The sequence below is a fragment of the Mus caroli genome, unplaced genomic scaffold (genome assembly GCF_978045245.1).
Source record: "Mus caroli unplaced genomic scaffold, Mus_caroli_1 scaffold_2, whole genome shotgun sequence".
Taxonomy (NCBI): domain Eukaryota; kingdom Metazoa; phylum Chordata; class Mammalia; order Rodentia; family Muridae; genus Mus; species Mus caroli.
This window is the reverse complement of record NW_028227257.1, coordinates 58,164,414-58,185,312: the sequence shown is the minus strand read 5'-3', so window position 1 is coordinate 58,185,312 and position 20,899 is coordinate 58,164,414. Positions and strand designations below refer to the sequence as shown.

Genomic DNA, 20,899 nt, shown 5'->3' with positions numbered 1-20,899 from the left:
TTGTCTTTAAAGCAAACAAGCGCACAGCAGTTCCTGTCGGCAGGCACATGGCACACACCTGCAGTCCCAGCACTGAAGCAGCAGAATGGGGGCCAAGAGGTCACACTCATTTTAAGACCCTGTTTTAAGCCCCCACTCACCCCTCAAACCCAGCTCTCAGTACTCACTTGTAATAGTCAAGATAGGCGTAGAGAAGATGCTGCAGGCCATGCTCTAAACAGTAGAGGATGAACTGGGAATGAAAGTCGCACCCTGCATGGGATTTGTAGCTCTGCACGGGGAGGCTGTCCTGCATTACGCCCCCAATCCTGCTCAGCCTCAGGAGGAGACGTTCAAAGTCTTCCAGCTCAGATGGAAGAAAAATGCCACTTCTGTGGGGCAGGTTTGAGAGATGAGAAATTGAAGAATCAGAATCAATCAGACACACCTGCACAAATCTGCTAAGAAGCCACAGCACTTAAACACACCACTACTAAACAAGACGGAAACCTGCACTTAGAATATTACTTCTTAGATATTTACTTCTGAACACGTCATAACTGCCAAACAGAAAGAGCACGAAAAACACACAGAGACTTAAAAAGAAACACTGCATGAGGGCCCGAGAGATGGCCTGGTGGTTAAAGCATAGCTGCTCTTCAGGAGGACTTGGGTTCAATTCCCAGCACCCACTTGGTGGCTCATAACCATCTGTAACTCCAGTTCCAGAGGCTCTGATGCCCGCTTCTAGCCACCAGGGCACCAGAAACACATGTACTATATAGATATACATGCAGGCAGAACACTCATGTACAGGAAATACAAATAAATTAATCTTTTTAAAACCTATAGATGTTTTGGAAATACATACAGCAAGTAAACGGCACGCTGAGTCTAGACGATTGTGTTTGGAAACTACCGGTGCATTCCTTCCTGTGTGCTCCACAGCGACCCCTACCTGCCTGGCGTTTGTGGGAACGATTTAATTTCATTCATAGTTTTATAACTACAATCAACCTCAAATAATACGTGTTTGATTTTGTCTACTTTGAACTTTATACTAAAAACCTCCAAGGACTGAGAATGTATGTTAGGCTCTCCTCTTCTCTTTACTTGACATTGGTCACTCAACCATTACTGACACCACAGTTAATATCCTTTATGCCATATTTTGTTGGACCTTTGTGGGTCATTTCAGCTGTTCCTAGATTTTAGAAAAAATAAATTCACAATTCCATGATTACAAATGAGAAAGAGCTGGGTGGTGGAGGCGCACGCCTTTAATCTCAGCACTCCGGAGGCAGAGGCAGGTGGATCTCTGTGAGTTCAAGGCCAACCTGGTCTACAGAGTGAGTTTCAAGACAGCCCGGGCTAAACAGAGAAACCCTGTCTCAAAAAATAAACAAATAAGAAAGGGAGAAAGAACTCTTTTCCTATGTTTCCTGGCCGTGTTTATAAAAGAGCTCCTGTTGCTGGGATGAAACACCATTAGCAAAGCAAGCTGGGAAGGGAAGTTGATTCGCTTACACTTTCACATCTTAATCCATCACTGAGGGAAGTCAGGCCGAGAAAGCCATTAGAAGCAAGCCAATAAGCAGCACTCCTCCATGGCCACGCCTGCCTCCAGGTTCCTGCCCTGTTTGACTTCCTGTCCTGACCGCTTTTGATGATGCTGTGGTGTGTAAGCCAAATAAACTGTTTCTTCCCCAACTTTCTTTTTAGTCATGGTGCTTCATCGCAGCAACAGAAATCCTAAGACAAATGACTATAGCTTGTGTATTGCTGACATAGAACTAGCCAGCACACTGGCCATTTGTGCTTCCTCTATGGTGAAATATGAACGAATTGGTTCTCGTGTTCCATCTCCTCAGACCTAACCTCTCCTCTTCCCCTTGCTGTGTTTCTGGATGCTCATCTGTCTGGTTGTGATTTGCCCAGTCAGGAGAGAAGAGCTGGAGGGGTCAGAGATATTGGCTGGCCGACACCTCCCACTAAGGATCCTGCCAAACAGTTCTCTTAGTTTCAGTAACTCCTTCCCTGCTGCCTGGGACATCTGAAAAGCAAGCCTCCATGGTCCTCCGAGATCTTGGAGCTACAGCTTCTTCCAAGTTCTTATGCATGCACAGCTGACATTTAGGTTTCACCTCTACCCAGAAATGATTCAATGCACAGGGTTCCTTCTGCCCAGGTATCTGCTCACCTGCTCATTTGTCACTAAGTGAAGAGACCCCGTCCTCACTCCTGCTGGATACAGACAGAGCACACATGTCCAGGTCTGTCCCTGCTCCTGGTCTTCTGTCTTTCCTACTGTCTGGGTCACTGCAGCTTTACAGGAAGCCTTGCTATCTTTACAGCAAGTTTTCCCCATGGATTCATGACTCACATTTTAATGCAAGCATTTAAAATCAGATTGTTCTAATCCATACAGAAACCCAAACCAAGACCTGCTGGGATTGCTACTGAGGCCACACAGTGCCCAAAGAATACTTCAAGAGGAACTGGCCACTGGCTTTTCTTGTTCCAAATCTAAAGAGAATGCTTGTATTTTTGTCATCATTTGTATAATGTTGGCCAGAATAATTATTTTTAGATTTCAATGATTTTTCATGCTTAGATTGTCAATTTTTATGAATCTAATAAAATGTATGATTTTCCCTTTAATATATTTACATAATAGAAAACTATTTATATAATAGATATCATGATCTTCTCTCTCTCTCTGGTTGATTAGTTGGGGTTTTTTTTTTGTTTTGTTTTTCAAGACAGGGTCTCTCTACATAGCCCTGGCTCTGTCTTGGAACTCACTATGTAACCCAAGCTGGCCTCAAACTCAAACTCAGAGATCTGCCTGCCTCTGCCTCCAGAGTGATGGGATTAAAGGCATGTGCCACTGTTCTCAGCATGAATTAATTTCTCAAGTTACATTAAGCCAGATAAATTAGTTTTTTATTAGATATTTTCTTTATTTACATTTCATCCTGGTTTCCCCTCTGAAAACCCCCTATCCCTTCTCCCTCCCCCTGCTCACCAACCCACCCACTTCTGCTTCTTGGCCTTGGCATTCCCCTATACTGGGGCATAGAACCTTCACAGGACCAAGGGCCTCTCCTTCCATTGATGAGATAAATTAGTTTTTAAACAACCAAATACTAAGACAAATATTTTGATTAGACAAATTCTACACTATCTTATTTTTAGTAAGTAAAAATAGCATTAACTCCGTGGGAAGAACAGAGACCAGAGAACCAGATGTTAAAGGGCCCTAGCCCGCAAGAGAGGCTTAGGCAATGCTCTTCCCTCCTCTGGCTCTGGCTCTGCAAGCTGTGAGGCCAGCAGAGCATATGCACACCAGCGCGTACAGACAGAGTAAGAGTGGAGGACACCTGCTGATGTGCACACCTAACTTTCTTCATAAAACTACTCAGCTACTGCTGACCCACACAATAGGCAGGTTCACACGGTTAGATCTCATAGGGTTATTTGTAGAAATGAGCCACTCTAGCTCATTCCCACTGACTTCTACAGGCCAAGGCCGTCACAGCACAGTGTGGTGTCTGACTGCACAAGAAGAGTGGAGACAGCTATATGTAGGACACCTGATCCTGGAGTAACTAAGTCTCGCCTCTAGCCACTTGCTCCTTAAACTTCTGACAGTTCTACATCAGAGGACACCACAGCAGTCCCAGGCCAAACAAAACAACAGAAGGCATGAGAAGTTGCAAGGAGAGCCTCCATCTGCAATTTGAGACTCTGTTCACCACCCCATGGCATTAAAAACAGATGATTTCAAACAACAGCTTAGAACAATACCCTTTAGATGTTATGTCCGAGCGACACTGCACTGAATTGGCAGCCATTTCGAGGGACAAGCACAGTGTCCCATGACACTGAACACAGCTGGGGCCTGCAGGCCACAGGTAAGCAGGCTCCCCTTCACAGACAGGTCATGATTCCCTTCCTTCTGGTCTCCCACCTGCTCCAATCCCGCAGCTACAGTACCTGGCCAGCTTGTCTAAAATCTCATTCCTCATGTGACTGTGGCAGCAAGTGCCCTGCTCAATGATGTCAGCACTCAGAGGGGGCCACTTGCTCTGCTGAGGTGACTCGGTTCCCTGGGTCTGAAATTCTTCCATCCACAAGCTGATGCTTGCCCAGTCATGGCGAGCTGTGAGGCGTCTCCACAGGGCTTCCGGGGAGCGTGCTTTGTACTCTACATGAAGAACAAAAAGCCTTTTAAACCAGCAGTGAAGTACGGTTACTGGCTACTTGTGCTCGTATCATGTGTGATTTATTCAGGCCCTCTGCTTTTTAGTTTTCTTAGTTTGCTTTGTTCATTTTATAATCAATACTAGAGACAGGAAGAGTGACGTTCATTCTAACCAGGAGTTAGAATGAAGTGAGCATGGGGAGTTGTCAACTCTCTTCCTGGCACATAAGAGCTTAGGCTGCGGGGGCTGGTGAGATGGCTCAGTGGGTAAGAGCACCCGACTGCTCTTCCGAAGGTCTGGAGTTCAAATCCCAGCAACCACATGGTGGCTCACAACCATCTGTAACAAGATCTGATGCCCTCTTCTGGAGTGTCTGAAGATAGCTACAGTGTATTTACATATAATAAAAAAAAAAAAAAAAGAGCTTAGGCTGCGACAGTGGATGCTACAGGATTCATCACTGCTCAGCCCATCAGCTAAGTGCCAGAGGCCCGCATGCTACTAATCCCCACTTTACATATGAAACACAGAAATTGTGTGGAAAAACACAGTCACTGCGGAGCCGGAATAACAACTTTTAGCTTTGACAATATCCATTCCTTTAACCCTGTGACTTTTTTTTTTCCAGCACCACGCTATAAATCCACTACATTTTATAAGCAAGAGGCCTTAATGCAATGACTGGATTTTAAACAAACTGAACCTCCCCTCAAAAGGATCCTAAACAGGAGACCCCCAAATACTAAAACATTAGTGCCTAACTTAATCCCCATTAATAGGCTCATATTTCTGGCCTTTTTATACTTGCCTTCTGGACTTAGTCTGGGGAGAAGGATACACTCCTGCGTTTGCAGGTCCCACCAGTGAGCCCAATTCAACGCAATTCTATGGTCCTGTTTGTGAAACTCATCTTTTTTATCATATTTGAGGAATGTGTCCAAGACAGATTTGTGTTTGAAACAGTCCTGTTCCTTTATCCAATACCTAAAACAGTGACATTATAGATATTAGATTATATATATATATATATATAATTTTTTTTTTTTAAATTTTGAAGGAAAGAGCCATTTCTTTCTACCTGCTGGAGGCAGAGTATAACTCTGATTACAAGTGCTAAAGTGACAGGGAGTTTCTGACGCCCTTCCTGCACACTGGATGCTCAGCTCCAGTTACTACAAATGGAGTGTTACCCATGATCCTCTCCATTATCACCCGAGGGACTGATGAACCTACCTGGGGAAATCCTGCGTCTGTGCATTTTCCTGGAAGTGTCCAGAATAAAGTGTTTCAAGTTGATGAACAAAGTCTACAGTTCTTCTTTCTTTTTCAGAAAAACATTCCTTTTCTTTTAAAATTTCAACCTTGAATAAAAGCAATTAAAGCAATGACCACACAAAAATCAAGAACTCTTGTAAAACAAAATGCATGAGATTAAGTGCCAGTTAATAACTGTATTGTGGGTTAGAGAATGTAGTTCCCCAGTACAGTGTTCGTTTAGCATGCTTCAGGTCCTGAGCTTGCTCTATAGCACCACAGAGAAAGTCAGGGGAAGGAAGGACAAGGGAGAGGAGAAGAGGAGGGGAGGGGAAAGGAGAAGAAGGGAGAAAGAGAAGGAAAACAGGGAGGGGAGGGGAGCTGTGTTCTGCACTACAGTGTTTTATTCCGTTAGAGAGAGGACAGTTTTCTGGAGTTGCTTTCTCGCCCTCCTCCATGTGGGTCCCAGGGATGGAAGTGAGGCTGAGGCTTGCAGTAGGAGCCTTTCTTTATCTGCCGAGCCACCTTCCCAATCTTACAATCTGCACCTTTACATTAATATACAGTCTCATGAGTCTTCCTTTGTCATAATGTCAAGTGCCAAAGTAATCACAGTCATTAAAAAAGGACTGTGCCAGACATGGTGATGAGGTAATCCCCTCACCTGGCAGGCAGATCTCTGTGAACTGGAGGCCAGCCTGTTCTACGTAGTGAGTTCCAGGACAGCCAGGGTTCTGTTACACAGAGAAACCCTGTCTCAAAAAACCAAACTAACCAACCAAACAAACAAATAAGGATTGTCAAGTTTATTTATGTTTTTCCTAGAAGATACAATTATTCATTTTAAAGTTTAAACAAATTACTAAAGTGACCCAATGATAATGTAACCATAACCAGGCGGCTTGTAACTCCAGGAAGCTGAGACGCCAGGGTCAGGAGCTGGGAGGCCAGCTTGGACTACAGAGCAAGAGTCTGTCTCACAGTGGAAAATGGAAGCTACATCAGTGTCCCCTTGACTTACCAAAAAGTCCCGTATATTTTTATCAGTTGTATAAAAGCATATCTTAAGCAACTCATCTTCCACACTGAAGCCCTAAAATAAATGAAAAATTAAGAAAACTTAACTTTGTAATGAACCTATTTGAACATAAATATGCTAGTCGCAGAAATGCTCTACTGCAGACAAGTATCCTGCTAGAACTGCATACCTCTTCTGTTCTTGGGAATATTTTCTTCATCAGTTATATGTATTGATTGCTTGTCCCCAAAGCCCTGATTACTCTTCCAGAGCAAAGGCAACACACAGAACAATTTAAGGTAATGCCAGGCAACCAGAGCCCAAGATGACAACAAACTGCTATGGTGGTTTACTAGAAAATAAAGGTTGGGCTGGAGAGATGGCTCAGTGGTTAAGAGCACTGACTGCTCTTCCAGAGGTCCTGAGTTCAATTCCCAGCAACCACATGGTGACTCACAACCATCTGTAATGGGATCCTCTACACTTTCAGAGTTACCAGGGTAAGAAAGACTCCAGCCACACGGACGGATGAGAGCCAGCGCTTAGCTCAACCCAGGAGCCCTGCTTCTAGATGTCCCTTCTCAAGTGAGCAAAACCAGGGAGCATGGAGCCCTAGGCCATGGAGGGATAATCCACCAGAAAGTTCAAACATTGATGTAAGGGTTCCCTGAAGAATACAGAATGTCCTCCAGCAAAACTGAGGCCCTTTTGTGAAGTCTTCTATGAAACGGAAGCCCTGTGTGTGAAGTGTCCTATGAAACGGAAGCCCTGTGTGTGAAGTCTTCTATGGAAAGCACTGTCTCGGGGGTGTGCTGATGCATGTGTATAGTTTAAGCACTTGAGAGGCTGAGGCAAAAAAACAGTGAGTTCAAGGCCAGCCTGGCCTACCCAGTGAGACCATGTGTAAAAACAAACAAAAACAAGAGATGCCAGGTGTGCTGGCTCATGCCTGTAATCCCAACACACTGAAGCTGAGGCAGGAGGATCACATATTAATCTAAGGCCGACATGAGCTATAGGTGAGTTCTAGGTCATCCTGGCCTACAGAGCCTCAGAGGCAAACAGATTGTCACCACTCACCATGTTCCTCAGGAGCCTGGAGGCCTCCTCCACGTTGTTCTTTTTTAAACTGTCAAATGCCAGATCTAGGCCGATCCTAACCAGTTCCTCCAGTCGTTGAGCGGAATGACCACTAATCCTAAAGAAAGTTTGTGCCTCTGGTATTCTGTTATTTAAAATGGCATCAGCAATAACTTCCTAGGAAAAAGAAGAAAAACTAAGTTTAAGTTCCTTTTCGTTTTATTAGGCTGATTATCAATACAGGCTGTACACATGCTTTAGACAGCCACTAAGGGGTCTCTGATTGAAAAACTACTTCTATGAGCTGACTGGAGCAGATGGTGAGCAGCTTAGGGCCTCACAACCATGGGAGACCCAGAGAAAGCATGGTTACAGCCCTTAGGAATGGGGGCTGTGTCCACAGCTACAGGAGGCAGGGGGAACGCATCAGAATAAGGAGGGACACACAGGGGTGGGGGTTCGAGGCTCGAGGCATGGGACTTCTTAAGAGATAACTGATTAGAAGACAGGGATTCCAAAAGGAGGGAACACTGAGTGCAGAGATGCGGAATGGAAAATCCCAGGGAGAGCCTTCAGAGACTCCACACAACTCACTATAACAAAGAAAGCACCGGCGAGAAAAGCTGATTCCATCAAGAGCCTGTGCATTCTATCCTGAAGCTCACACACTTTAGGAAGCATGGAAAGGGCTGGAAATAACTGAAGGTCAAGGTAATGAGGTGTGGAGAGCATGTGGGGAGAGGCAGGGGGGAATCAGTGATTTTGAGAAAGAAGGACTGAGGACTGCTGATAGCGTTCTAGAAATTGTAAAGGGAGGAATGCAGGAAGAGGCCTGTAAGACAGAAAGCAGCCAAAACTTAACAAGAAAAGTAAGCCTCTGGGCAGAGCTGAGTAAGCGCCAGGAAAGGCAGCCACCACCTGCACACCTCTGCTCCCTGACCTACAGCCTACAGGAAAGTCAGCCAGCAGTGCGTCCCTGCCTCCTGCCCTACAGCAGCAGTCACAGACACAGGCAAATCTGTGTTCGCTGTGCTCTGCGAAGGCACCACGGGATTGGCTTTGCCTCTACAACACCACAGTCCATTAGGGAGAAGGACTCTCCTGGTCCCCAAGACATACAGATAGCAGCATATTTTAAATGAAATATGCTCTTTTCTGTGAAAAGAGAAGCAACAGGTGGACACAGGGAGGATTTAAATGGCAAACATGTTCAATAGATTTTATAATGACTAGGACTGGTGATGGTGTCATATAAGATCCCTGAGACCTGACTGCCAGAAGTAACTGTTTATCCAGAAGTCAAAAAAAGCATGAGGCCAAAGTGCCCTGGAGGGGATGGGGCAGAGGCAGGCCTACCTACGATGATCATGGCAGTGGGGTGTCCGAGGTGGGAGGACCATAAGCCTCGGATATAAGGAAAGCTAGAGAGAGACCTATCTCCCAAATACATAAAAAATAAACAAAGTTCCAGGCCACCAAGGCAGGACTGCTGGGAGAGGCTGGTCCTGTGGCAGATGGGTCATTACATCGGCAGGATCTAGTTATATAGATCTGAAGCCAGGCCCAAAAGCTCACATTAGTAAAACCTGAGACCCTGGCCAAAGACTACACCGGTGTGCAGACTCTAAATCCCATTTCTTAGGTCTTTTCTTATGCTCCCTCAATCTGGGAGAGATCTGACGCATACACACTCACTCACCTCAAGGCTGAGTTCCTCCCAAACCTGGTCCTCCTTCACTGTGACGACACCTTCATTTACATCAGATTCATCTATTGCATCTCCTGGTTTCCAAGGAAACTTTATCATAAAAGTCCGAAGCTCATTGATGTAGCTGGTCAAAATGGCCACTCCTTTCTGTAAATGCTCATCTAGCTCTGTGAAAAACATCAGTGTGTTAGTGTGCATGTGCATGCACGTATGTGTGCATGTGTGCATGTGTGGCATGAGTATGAAGATGTGTTTTCATGTGCATGCATGTATGTGTGCATGCATGTGTAAACAGGAAAGAAAAAAGGAGAACAAATCATGACTTGTTGAAACAAATTCTAGAAATTGTCAAATTTCAAAACAAGTATTTTCAAATGATAACCCTTCCCTTCCTACAAGCAGCTGTGTTTAGCACAGTCCTCTTCATTCTCCCTCCACACCTTATCCCTAGAGCTTTCTGCCTGTGCCCCTCGAGTCAGACCATCTCCCCACTCAGCTTTCTTTGCAGCAGTATGTCCTGCCAGCTCTGCATCTATTTCTCTTCTGACCAATGACATTTCCCTGCCCTCACTGCTCTGACCAAAGGCATGCCCCACCCTCACTGTTCTGACCAATGACATGCACAGCCCTCACTGCTCTGACCAATGACATGCCCCACCCTCACTGCTCTGACCAATGACATGCACAGCCCTCACTGCTCTGACCAATGACATGCCCCACCCTCACTGCTCTGACCAATGGCATGCCTCACCCTCACTGCTCTGACCAATGACATGCCCCACCCTCACTGCTCTGACCAATGGCATGCCTCACCAGTGGCATGCACGGCCCTCACTGTTCTTACCTTCAGTGTGAACACAAAGCTCCCTTATCTGTTTGTTAAGGAAGGACAGTGTGAGGTGAAGCAGCTGCTCAGCAAAATGTTTGCTTTGGGTTTCCGAGTCACTTTCTCTAATTGCTGAGCATAGTAAATCCAGGGCTGGGCTCATCTCTTCTACCTCTGAGAACGAAGGAAGAAATTAACAAGGAAACACCAGACTGTCTCCCCGACGTGACACATCCAAAATGTTAGTGGCAGTATTCTGAAATATAAACAGGCCTAATGTACTCCCCAAGCTTGCGCGCCTTTATGAAGGCTTAGTACCTGCGAACCTCAATGGCTACACTCACAAATAAACATTTATTGAAATTACTACCACTATCTTGCAGACTTGGTGCTTTATGAGCTCATTTTTTTCTCTTTTCAACAACCCGATACATGTTTCCTCCTTTTCCATAGATGAGAGGAGACTGAGGTTCAGAGAAAGTCACTTACCCAAGCTAATTTTCAAAGTATATAAAATGGCAGAGCCAATATTCGAACTTAAGCCTGTGTGAATCCAAAGCCGCTCCAACATGCATGTTGGCCAGGTGTGTAACATGCCCTGCATTGCCTCTGTACTTGAGGGCCCTCATGGGGCAACTCCTGCTGATCTCAGCACTCGCCCAGCTTTGCATTTGCATATGGGAAAGAATTATGGGAAATGTGAGTCTGGGACAGTAAGGGAGGCTTATTCCCACACAACTTCTTTCAGATCCATTTCTACCTTTGAATAAAAGCAGTGCAGGTAGAAGAGAGAGAGTTGGGAAAAGCTATCAAACAGTACAAGTGGATATGGCCAAACAACTGCGTGTGGAGCACCTTTCAACACCACAAATCAAGGCTTTTCCGATGAATCACACTGTGTGTGTGTGTGTGTGTGTGTGTGTGAGACAAGGTTTCTCTGAATAGCCCAGGCTGTCCTGGAACTCACTCTGTAGACTAGACTGGCCTCAGACTCAAGAAATTCACCTGCCTCTACCTCCCCTCCCAAGTGCTGGGATTAAAGGCATGTGCCACCACTGCCCAGCTAAACTATATATATTTTTAGATTGAGAAGTATTAAAAAAAAAATCTAAGCAGAAGAAAAATCAACCTTACTATCAAGACAGAAGCAGGTTAGGAGTTTAGCTCAGCGGCAGAGCACTGACTTGGCACATGCAAACTCCTAGGCTTGATCCTCAGCACAAAGAAAAAAGAGAGAGGGGGAAAGGGAAGTGGGGAGGGAGGAGGGAGGGAAAGAGATGGGGGAGGGGGGAAAACTTTATATGAATTTGATTTCCTCTCTCTTTTTTTTTTCTTTTTCGTTTTGTTGTTTTGTTTTGTTTTTGAGACTAGGTCTCATTATTGTAGCCCTGCAGGATGGCCTCAAACTCACTATGTAGATCAGGTTGTCCTTGAAAGCATAGCAATCTGCCTGCTTCTGCCTCCCAAGTACTGGAATTAAAGCCCTGTGCTAGACTTTGTTTATTTTGAGACAGGCTCGTATACCATCCCGGCTTCCTTCAAATTTACCAGGTGGCACAAACTAGCTTTGAACTTGTAGTCCCCACCTCCCCACCTTTAGAATTACAAGCATGCAGCACCAGCTGCACCAGGCCTGCCTGTGAGAATGCCTCATTTTATTTTATGTGTATGAGTGGTTTTCCTTCCTGTCCTTCAGGTACAGATGTGCACCATGTGTGTGCCTGGTGCCAAAGGAAGCAAAGACATCAGATCCTAGAAGCTGGGGTTACAGATGGTTGTGAGATACTGGGAGTGCTGGGGATTGAACCTAGGTCCTCTGGAAGAGCACTGAGTGCTCTAATCCACTGTGCCATCTCTATAGCCCTTCTTTATTATTTTTAATCAGAGGCCAGAGGTGTTTGATCTCTTGAAGCTAGAGTCACAGGAGGGTTGTGAGCTTGCTGACATGGGTGCTGGGAACTAAACTCAAGTCCTCTGGAGGACTACGTACTGTAACAGCTGAGCCATCGCTACAGTCTGAACTAATATTGAGAAGAACATTTTTAATTCATATTCTCACAAGAATACACACCAATAAAGAGATTGTTATTTTCTCCATGTAACTAGAGTGCAAATTCATAAAACTTGTCTAGGGACAATTTACTAAGGCAACTTCAACTGCATATTGCCTCAAATATGGCAATACGCTTGGAGCTAGAAATTCCACATCTAGAATTTATCCCAAATAAATGACTATACATAAGTACAAACACACACATACACAGACACACACACGGGGCGCGGGGGGAGGGAGAGGGAAGAATGAACGTTTATACCAGGTGTGGACAGGTGTGCACTGCTGCACTCAGCGCTGGAGAGTCTGAGCATGAAGGCCACAGGCTACTTCCTGAGTTCAAGGCTAGCTCAGGAGACACTGAGCCTCAGTCTCAAAAAACTGCAATCAATCTAAATGTTTAATAAGAATCTTGCTGGGTAAATTAGGATAAAAGTTTATACAAAGAAATCCTATGCCACTACAATTAGTAACCTAATATGTTATGCAAAGATACCTACAACCTCTAGCAAGAGGAGGAAACGCAGCTTGGAACCCTACACATGGGGAAGCATTATTACACAGCTCATCTAAAGCAGCGCCTCTCAACCTGCCGAATGCTGCAGCCCTTTAACACAGTTTCTCACGTCGTGGTGACCCCCAACCATAACATTATTACGTTGCTACTTCAGAGCTGTCATTTTGCTATCGCTGTGGGTCGTAATGTAAATATCTAGTATGGAGATTATTTGGTATGTGACCCCCCCCAAGGTGTTGCCACCACAGGTTGAGAACCACTCACTGCTTTAAAGAAAGCATTTACGCCGGGCGTGGTGGCGCACGCCTTTAATCCCAGCACTCGGGAGGCAGAGGCAGGCGGATTTCTGAGTTTGAGGCCAGCCTGGTCTACAAAGTGAGTTCCAGGACAGCCAGGGCTATACAGAGAAACCCTGTCTCGAAAAACCGAAAAACCAAAAAAAAATAAATAAATAATAAATAAAGAAAGCATTTACTTGGTTACCCGGCTCAAGAATAAATGTTAGGTTCTCTACTTGTTAAGAAAAGCCAAAATCTCAAAGAATTGTTAAAGGAACAAAAAAGTACCTTAGTCAGTGAAAATTTTCCTAACAAACCCCAGCCTACAATCCTGTATAAAGCAGAAAGATAGGCTGCTGATGCACAGCCCAGTTGGAAGATGGCTAACTCCAGGAGTCTTGTTCCTCTTCACACATCACACTCCTGACTCCGAAGCTCATCGGAGCAGAGCACAGGGGGTAAGCAGTCAACACGGTGGGGTGGTGCTGTTCTAGTGCAGGACTGCACAGGGTCCACACAGGTGGCAGACACAGGGGCTGGGGTGCTGAGTTCCTCCCCCAACAATGAGAACATCTATAGACTTTGACAACCTTTCTCAAAGTACATAAGCTCTATAAATGAGTCTGACAAGCAAAAAGCCATTAGAAGACACAGGGAAGGGGCTGGAGAGATGGCTCAGCACTTAAGAGAACTTGCTGCTCTTTCACAGGACTGGAGTTCAGTTCCTGGGACACACATCAGGAGGCTTACAACCATGTGTAACTCTAGTGTCACAGGATCCATCTTTGGGTGTCCCCAGGCATTTGGACAAATGTGGGGACATACACACAAGCAGACACACAAACACACACACAAAAACTATAAAAACAGTAATAATTTGAAAATGCCTAAATGGTAAGTATGCACGCAGGATCTTACTCACGCCTTAGGTACAGATGGGATGAAAAGGGATGCTGCTGATCAGGAGCAGGAGATTGTGAAGACGGAGTAAGAAGATTTTCCTTGCTCTTCAAGAAGAAATCTACTGTGTCCAGCTGACGATTTTCTATGCCAGCCTACACACGGAGAGGAAAGAAGGCAGAGGGGAGTTACCCCGTGGGGCCTGGGGGCTGGGGGCGCAGATTCTTTAAACTTCAGAAGCTAAAATGGAGATATCTGGGAACTACGAACCACAGAGACAACTCATTACTACTAATGATCCCTATGTGACTCCAACTCTGAGGGGCTTCTGTCCACTACAAGCTGTGCCCAAAGGTGGTAGCAATCCTTAGTCCCAAACCCACCCATCTCTTCAGCTGAAAATAACGAGAGGAGGAAATTAGTTGTATTTTCAGAAAATAAAAAAAGTTTGAGTCAGATAGTTTGAAGTAGAGTTGAGCATTCTTAGACCAACTGAATCTCTCCCTCTGCTCTAATTATAAAATGGTATAATGACCAAATATGGGACAGAATAGAGCACAGTGAGGTAGGAATGACCTCTAGACCCAGATCAGTCTGCCTGGAGTGGGTGTGGCTAGTGCCCAATGGTGCCCTCTGCTGGTTGACAGCTCTCTACCCCAGGCTCATGGGTAGAGAGGGTCATGGCAGCCCTCTGTTTAACAATGGAAGAATTTTAATTCAGACACAGTCAGGAGACACACTTGTATATTCAAGAAAGGAGGTAGACGTGGCAACATTTGATACCAGCACTGGGGAGGGTCAGGCACTGAGGAGGGTCAGGCTCTGGGGAGGGTCAGGCACTGGAGAGGGTCAGGCTCTGGGGAGGGTCAGGCAGGAGGATTGTGAGTTCCAGGCCAGTTTGGGCTATGGAAGGAGACCCCGCCTCAACAAATAAAATCATAAAACACAGGAGCTAGAGATCTGTGAATCTTGATCCCCCCTCACTTTCTCAGCTTATTTGCTCTCATTTGAGTGACTTTGTTACTTTTTTTAATGATCTCCAGAAACCTTGAGTGTACATTATTTGTGATCAGTGGAGGGATAAGGACTTCTACATGTACATGCAACACAAATGTCATAAATTGAGTGAGGTATGAAGAACAAAAAACTTTAAAAGGTTGGCAAAGAGGCTAGAGATGGCTCAGGAGCTGAGACTGCAGAGTGAACTGCAAAGGACACAAGTTCTGTTCCCAGCACCCACATGGCACCTCGCAACTGCTGGAACAACAGCTCCAGGGATAGGACATCTTTGGCCTCTAAGGACAACCGCACTCATGTGCATACACACACAATTAGAAGTAAGGCCTATTATATTGGTGTGCTTAAATACTGATATGTTCATAGGTATTCTTTCATCAACATTTTATAAACTTGTAGGCAAGCACAGGTGACTTCAGTATACTTTCATTACAGCACTGACCTTAAATTTAGAGATGTATGTGAGGAAAGATTCTAAAAGAGAGTTATTAAATATAATATATATTTATGTGTGAGTCACACACATTATTCATATAACTACACAAATCATACACACACACACACACACACACACACACTCACATACCCCACTTGTCCAAGGTCAGTCTTTCTTGGATACATAGCAAGCCCGAGACTAGCCTGAGGCACTCTTGTCTGGAAACAAACAACAGCAAGACTTTTGGGGCTGCATGGGATGCAGAGATGCCCTGACTTCCCCTCTAGTTCCTTTCTTTATAACATACTGTGGTTATGGGGTCAGCCACTCTCTATTTCTTAATCTATTAAAAAGAAAGACAGGGAGAATAAAATTTACTCAGCCATGGGTAGTTTGTGTGGTTGTTTTAGGACTATGATACATATGGAAGAGTGTGTGAGAACTATAAAATGCTATATAAACTCAGACTCTATCTTCTATCTGGATGGGAGGGGTACAGAAATGAAAGCGCCTTTACCCCGTTCTCTGCAGCCAGCTTCTCATCTGATTAGCTTACAGCTGTCTCCATTTCTGTCACATCACCTTTCCTAAATAATATTTGCTGTGATCAAATATCTTTAGCGCTAATAAGAGTAATAAGGAAATAAACAGATGAACGGTGCAGACGGTGAGAGCATATACATTCTCTCTGTCCCTCATTAACACAGCAAGTGAGGGGGTGGGGTAGATTCCAGTTACCTCCAGAGCGTGGATAGGGATTGAGCACCGTCCCCAACCGTTGAGATGACAAAGGGAGTCCACAGTGCTGGCGCTGCCGTGGATCATTAGTCTGTTCAAAAACTCCTCTTGGGTTAAACCAAACAAAATCAGAGACAGACCATCGTCTATGGGAAAAATAAAAGTTAGCATTAATAAATTAGTAAGGACTGAGATCTTAGAGTTATGACTTAGATATTAATTTCTTTTTTTTTTTTAGATATTTTCTTCATTTACATTTCAAATGCTATCCCGAAAGTCCCCTATACCCTCCTCCCACCCTGCTCCTCAACCCACCCACTCTTGCTTACTTGCCCTGGCATTCCCCTGTACTGGGGCATATGATCTTCGCAAGACCAAGGGGCCTCTCCTCCCACTGATAGCCTACTAGGCCATCCTCTGCTACATATGCAGCTAGAAACACAAGTTCTGGGGGGTACTGGTTAGTTCATATTGTTGTTCCTCCTATAGGGTTGCAGACCCCTTTAGCTCCTTGAATCTGCAAAATCTAGACTAGTCTGGTCTACAAAGTGAGTTCCATGCCAGAAAGGGCTATATAGTGAAACTTTATCTCAAAAAAAAAATTTTTTTTTTTTTGGTTTTTTGAGACAGGGTTTCTCTGTATAGCCCTGGCTGCCCTGGAACTCGCTTTGTAGACCAGGCTGGCCGCGAACTCAGAAATCCGCCTGCCTCTGCCTCCCCCCACCAAAAAAAAAAACATTTTTAAATGTGTGTGTGTGTGTGTGTGTACACACACGCTGTGATAAAACACCATGACCAAACTTGGAGAGAAAAGGGTTTATTTCACATTAAAATTTACCATCCTTCCTTTCATGAAAGGAAGCCGGGGCAGAACATGGAGGCAGGAACTGAAGCAGAGGCCATGGAGGAGTGCTGCTTACTGGCTTGCTCCCTAGGACTTATTCATCCTGCCCACTTCCCCCTTTTTAAAAAAACTTTATTTAGTTTATTTTATGTGTGTGATGTTTTGCCTGTATGCATGTTTTGCACACCATGTGCATGTCTGTTGGGATGGTTGGGAGGCACCATATAGGTGCTGAGAATCAGCCTGGACCTTCTGCTAGAACTAGTGCTCTTAAATGTCCCTCAGCACCACCTTCCCAGGGGTGGTACCACCCACAGTGGGCTGGGTCCACCAAATCAATCAATCAATCAGTCATTGAGACAATGCTTCCAACCAGGTTTCTAGTAGGCAATTCTGCAGGGCATCTTCTCAGTGGAGGCTCCTCTCCCAGATAACTCTAGCTTGTGTCAAGCTGACAGGAAAAACCAACCAGGACATACCCTGAGTTGTTATGGTATTAATGGAATAATGATTTTTCAATGTTTTTATCACACTTATTTATTATTGTTTGAGTGTGTGCATGTGTGTGTAGGTCAGAGGACAACTTACAGAAGTCAGTTCCCTGCTTCCACCTTGTAGGTTCCCAAGATGGGGCTCAAATTATCATCAGGTTTGGTGGCAAATGCCTCATCCAACAGGCTATCTTGCCTGCCCAGAGTTTTATATTTAAGACACTGATCACAAGTCTCATTTTCATAGAAACAATGCAGTAGAGCTGGAGCGGTAATACAACACTTGCTTAGCACGCATGAGGCCCCGGGCTAGAGTCCCAGCATTACAAAAACTATAGTAAAAAAATACCAAAAAATGCACACTATGAAATGACACTATACTTGGCATTTATACTTCATATTGTCTTGAACATTTAGTACTGGAAAACCTTAATAATTTATAGAGATGACAGATTTCTGGTTTATTAAAATAAAACAAGCAAACAGCATGCCTCTGGATACACAAAACATCAGATTCTACTAAGGCTGAGACTGTATCTCAAGGGTAGAACACTCATCTGGCATGGACAACACCCTGGTTTCAAGCCATAATACAGAAGGAAGGAAGGAAGGAAGGAACGAATGAACGAACCACCATTTTCTGATCATGGTGTTCATACTTTGGGAGGCTGAGGCAGCAAGATCATAAACAGCCCCTGGCTGGCCAGGGCTATACAGAGAAACCCTGTCCAAAATGAAACACACAAAAACCAAGGCAGGTATAGCAGCATATTCCTGTAATCTCAGCACTAGAGAGACAGAGGCAAAAGGACTGCCACAATTTGGAGACCAGTCTGGTCTACATAGCAGGTTCCTGATTGGCTAGGAGATTAAATAGTGAGAGTCTGTAAAGCAAAATAAACAACAATACAAAACTAAGCACTAAAGAAGAAACCAGCACACAACATTCAAGCCCTGTAGGAAGTTCTAGCACCTATGCTGAATGAATGCACCTCATATATAAACTGCTCTATGCCTGCAGCACAGGGCCAGGAGAGGTCAGGGGAAGTGCAAGCAAAGTCTAACCAGCAACCAGCAGAGAACCCCAAACCAGACATACAGCAGCCCAGCAGAGAACCCCAAACCAGACATACAGCAGCCCAGCAGAGAATCCCAAAATAGAAAAACAACAGCCTACTAGAGAACCACAAGGCAGAAACACAACAGCCTACTGAAGAGAACCCCAAATTTCACTTCAACACCTAAGTTTCTATGCAGGTTCAGAGTGCCAGGCCAGCAGCAGCTACAAATCCAGATTTTGTATAAATCTCTCCCACTTTTGCATTATGATGTTCTCTTTTTAAAAGCCCGAGCTAGGTGTGCGATAACACAGGCCTGTGGTTCTAAGAACTGGAAGATACGGACAGTAGGATCAGGTGGTTAAGACCAGTATCAGTTCCATAGCAAGTCTGAGGTCAGCTGGGGCTATGTAAGACCTTGTTTAAAACCAAATAAAACAAAACCCTTGTCAGTTCTGACCAAAATAAATATGCAACATATACATGACCCATGTATATATATGTATGTATGTATATATATATGTGTGTGTGTGTGTGTGTGTGTGTATACATATATATATATGTGTATGTAAGACTAGTCAAATGAGGTTTTTTTTTTTTTGAGTTAAAAATTCAGCCTACATTACTCTTTTTTTTTTTTTTTTTTAGTTTTTTTTGGTTTTTTGAGACAGGGTTTCTCTGTATAGCACTGGCTGTCCTGGAACTCACTCTGTAGACTAGGCTGGCCTCGAACTTAGAAATCTGCCTGCCTCTGCCTCCCAAGTGCTGGGATTAAAGGTGTGCGCCACCACATCCAGCCCTACATTACTCTTATCATCTTATCTGGTATCTTAACATATTTAACTGAAGAGAAATTATTTAAATTAAGCCCAGGGCTAGAGAGACGGCTCAGTGTTTAAGAGCACAGGCTTCTCTTTCTGAGGAGCCAGAGTTAGTGTCGTGCGCCACAAGGCAGCTCACAAACTGTCTATAATTCTATATCCAAGGGATCTGATGCCCTCTATTGGCCTTTGCAGGCCCGAGACATGCATGTAAACAAAACACCACACACATAAAATAAATTAAGACACACAAGACAGGGTTTCAAAGAATAACTGCAGCTTTCCTCCCAGATTAAGTACCACTTTGCAGTGAGACTAGGCACATGCTGGCATCCAGGCAGCAGAAGTGAATTATGTTAACAAGTCACACTTTGGGCTGGCAAAATGGCTCAGTGAGGGGAAAAGACCTCCAAGGCCGAAGAACCTGAGTTCAATCCCTAGGATCCACATGGTGGCAGGAGAGAACCAACTCTCAGAAGTTGTCCTTAACCTCTGCAGAAGTGCTTTGACATTCTGAATTTGTGCGCGCACATGCACTTGTATGAGCACACATACGCACACACTCGAGGATGCGTGAGAAACAAGTAGGTATACGTTTACAAAGCAGTCACACCTCTCCGAAGAGTACGCCCATCAGACACAGCCTGCTCACCTGTCAAAGCAAGGCACAGCTGCTGGTCTCCGCCAATGTCTACAGGAGTACACTTCTGGCTGAGAGAAAAACAATGCATGCCCTGGGTCTCCAAGTCCCAGAGGCCGATGGTGCAGCTGGTCGGTCCTACTGCCCAAGTAAACAGTGCAGTAAATCCCGTCACAGACAGACACGTGAGCTCCGTGGGCTGCTCACGTTCACTCCCGTGCATTGTCTTCCACGGCCTTCCTGGATCACTGCTCTTCATGTGCTCCTTCTGAGGAAAAGCACACCGGCCACGGGGGACATCCCCGGGAATGAAAACACTGTGGGTTGGCACAGTGGGGGTGTGGTCAGCAGATTCCAGGGACTCCAAATGCAAAGCACTCTGGAACCACGGAGCACAGCAGGAAACCTCTGGTTCAGGGCCCCTCACTGATTCATTCAGTGACAACAGCTGGGCTCTCCAGGACCTGGAAGACAGGGCAGCACTTAGCACCCATTCCAGTAAGGGCAACAAGTCAAACAGGAGAGCCAGGAGGGTCATTCTGCATTCAAGGCGGCCTGCTCTACACAGCAAGCTGCAGCAGCCTAGGGCTACATTGTAAGATCTTGTCAACAAACAAACAGTAAAGGAGACCCTAAAAGTAAGTGTTTATACCTATCAACTTGAAAGGACACCTTGCTCAGTTTCATGTTGTGGGCAGAGTTAGCCAGGTCGTCTTCATCTATCCCTGGAGGCCCTTCAAAAGGAAGGTCTTCCAGTGTTCCTTCACACAGTAGGTGTCCTGGATGTTGCCTACATTGAAAAAGAATAATAGCCATATCAAAAAAAAAAATGATGAACAACCCCAAACTTGCATCACAACTACTTCTGGGTTTGTGTGTGTATGTATGCTTTTTATTTTGTTTCAGTACTTCTTCGTCTTTTTTTTTTTTTAAAGTTTGTTTTGAAAGGTTTTTTTGAGAGAGAGAGCGAGAGAGAGAGAGAGAGAGAGAGTGAGAGCATGAAAGCGAGCATGCAGTGGGTTGGTAGAGAAGT

At 44.8% G+C, this 20,899-nt stretch overlaps 1 protein-coding gene across 1 annotated transcript in view; it reads right to left on the bottom strand.

The window, feature by feature from the left end:
• Positions 1 to 20,899, bottom strand: part of Spg11 (SPG11 vesicle trafficking associated, spatacsin) — a 62,840-nt gene that overhangs the window by 32,241 nt on the left and 9,700 nt on the right. The window contains exons 5-16 of the mRNA XM_085834511.1: positions 20,519 to 20,656; positions 19,879 to 20,330; positions 16,013 to 16,158; positions 13,844 to 13,976; positions 10,092 to 10,247; positions 9,239 to 9,414; positions 7,540 to 7,716; positions 6,463 to 6,534; positions 5,421 to 5,548; positions 4,996 to 5,171; positions 3,979 to 4,189; positions 168 to 371 (exon numbers count right to left, since the gene is read on the bottom strand). Coding sequence (XP_085690637.1) covers positions 168 to 371; positions 3,979 to 4,189; positions 4,996 to 5,171; positions 5,421 to 5,548; positions 6,463 to 6,534; positions 7,540 to 7,716; positions 9,239 to 9,414; positions 10,092 to 10,247; positions 13,844 to 13,976; positions 16,013 to 16,158; positions 19,879 to 20,330; positions 20,519 to 20,656 — 2,169 coding nt within the window. The remainder of the gene's footprint in view (positions 1 to 167; positions 372 to 3,978; positions 4,190 to 4,995; positions 5,172 to 5,420; positions 5,549 to 6,462; positions 6,535 to 7,539; positions 7,717 to 9,238; positions 9,415 to 10,091; positions 10,248 to 13,843; positions 13,977 to 16,012; positions 16,159 to 19,878; positions 20,331 to 20,518; positions 20,657 to 20,899) is intronic.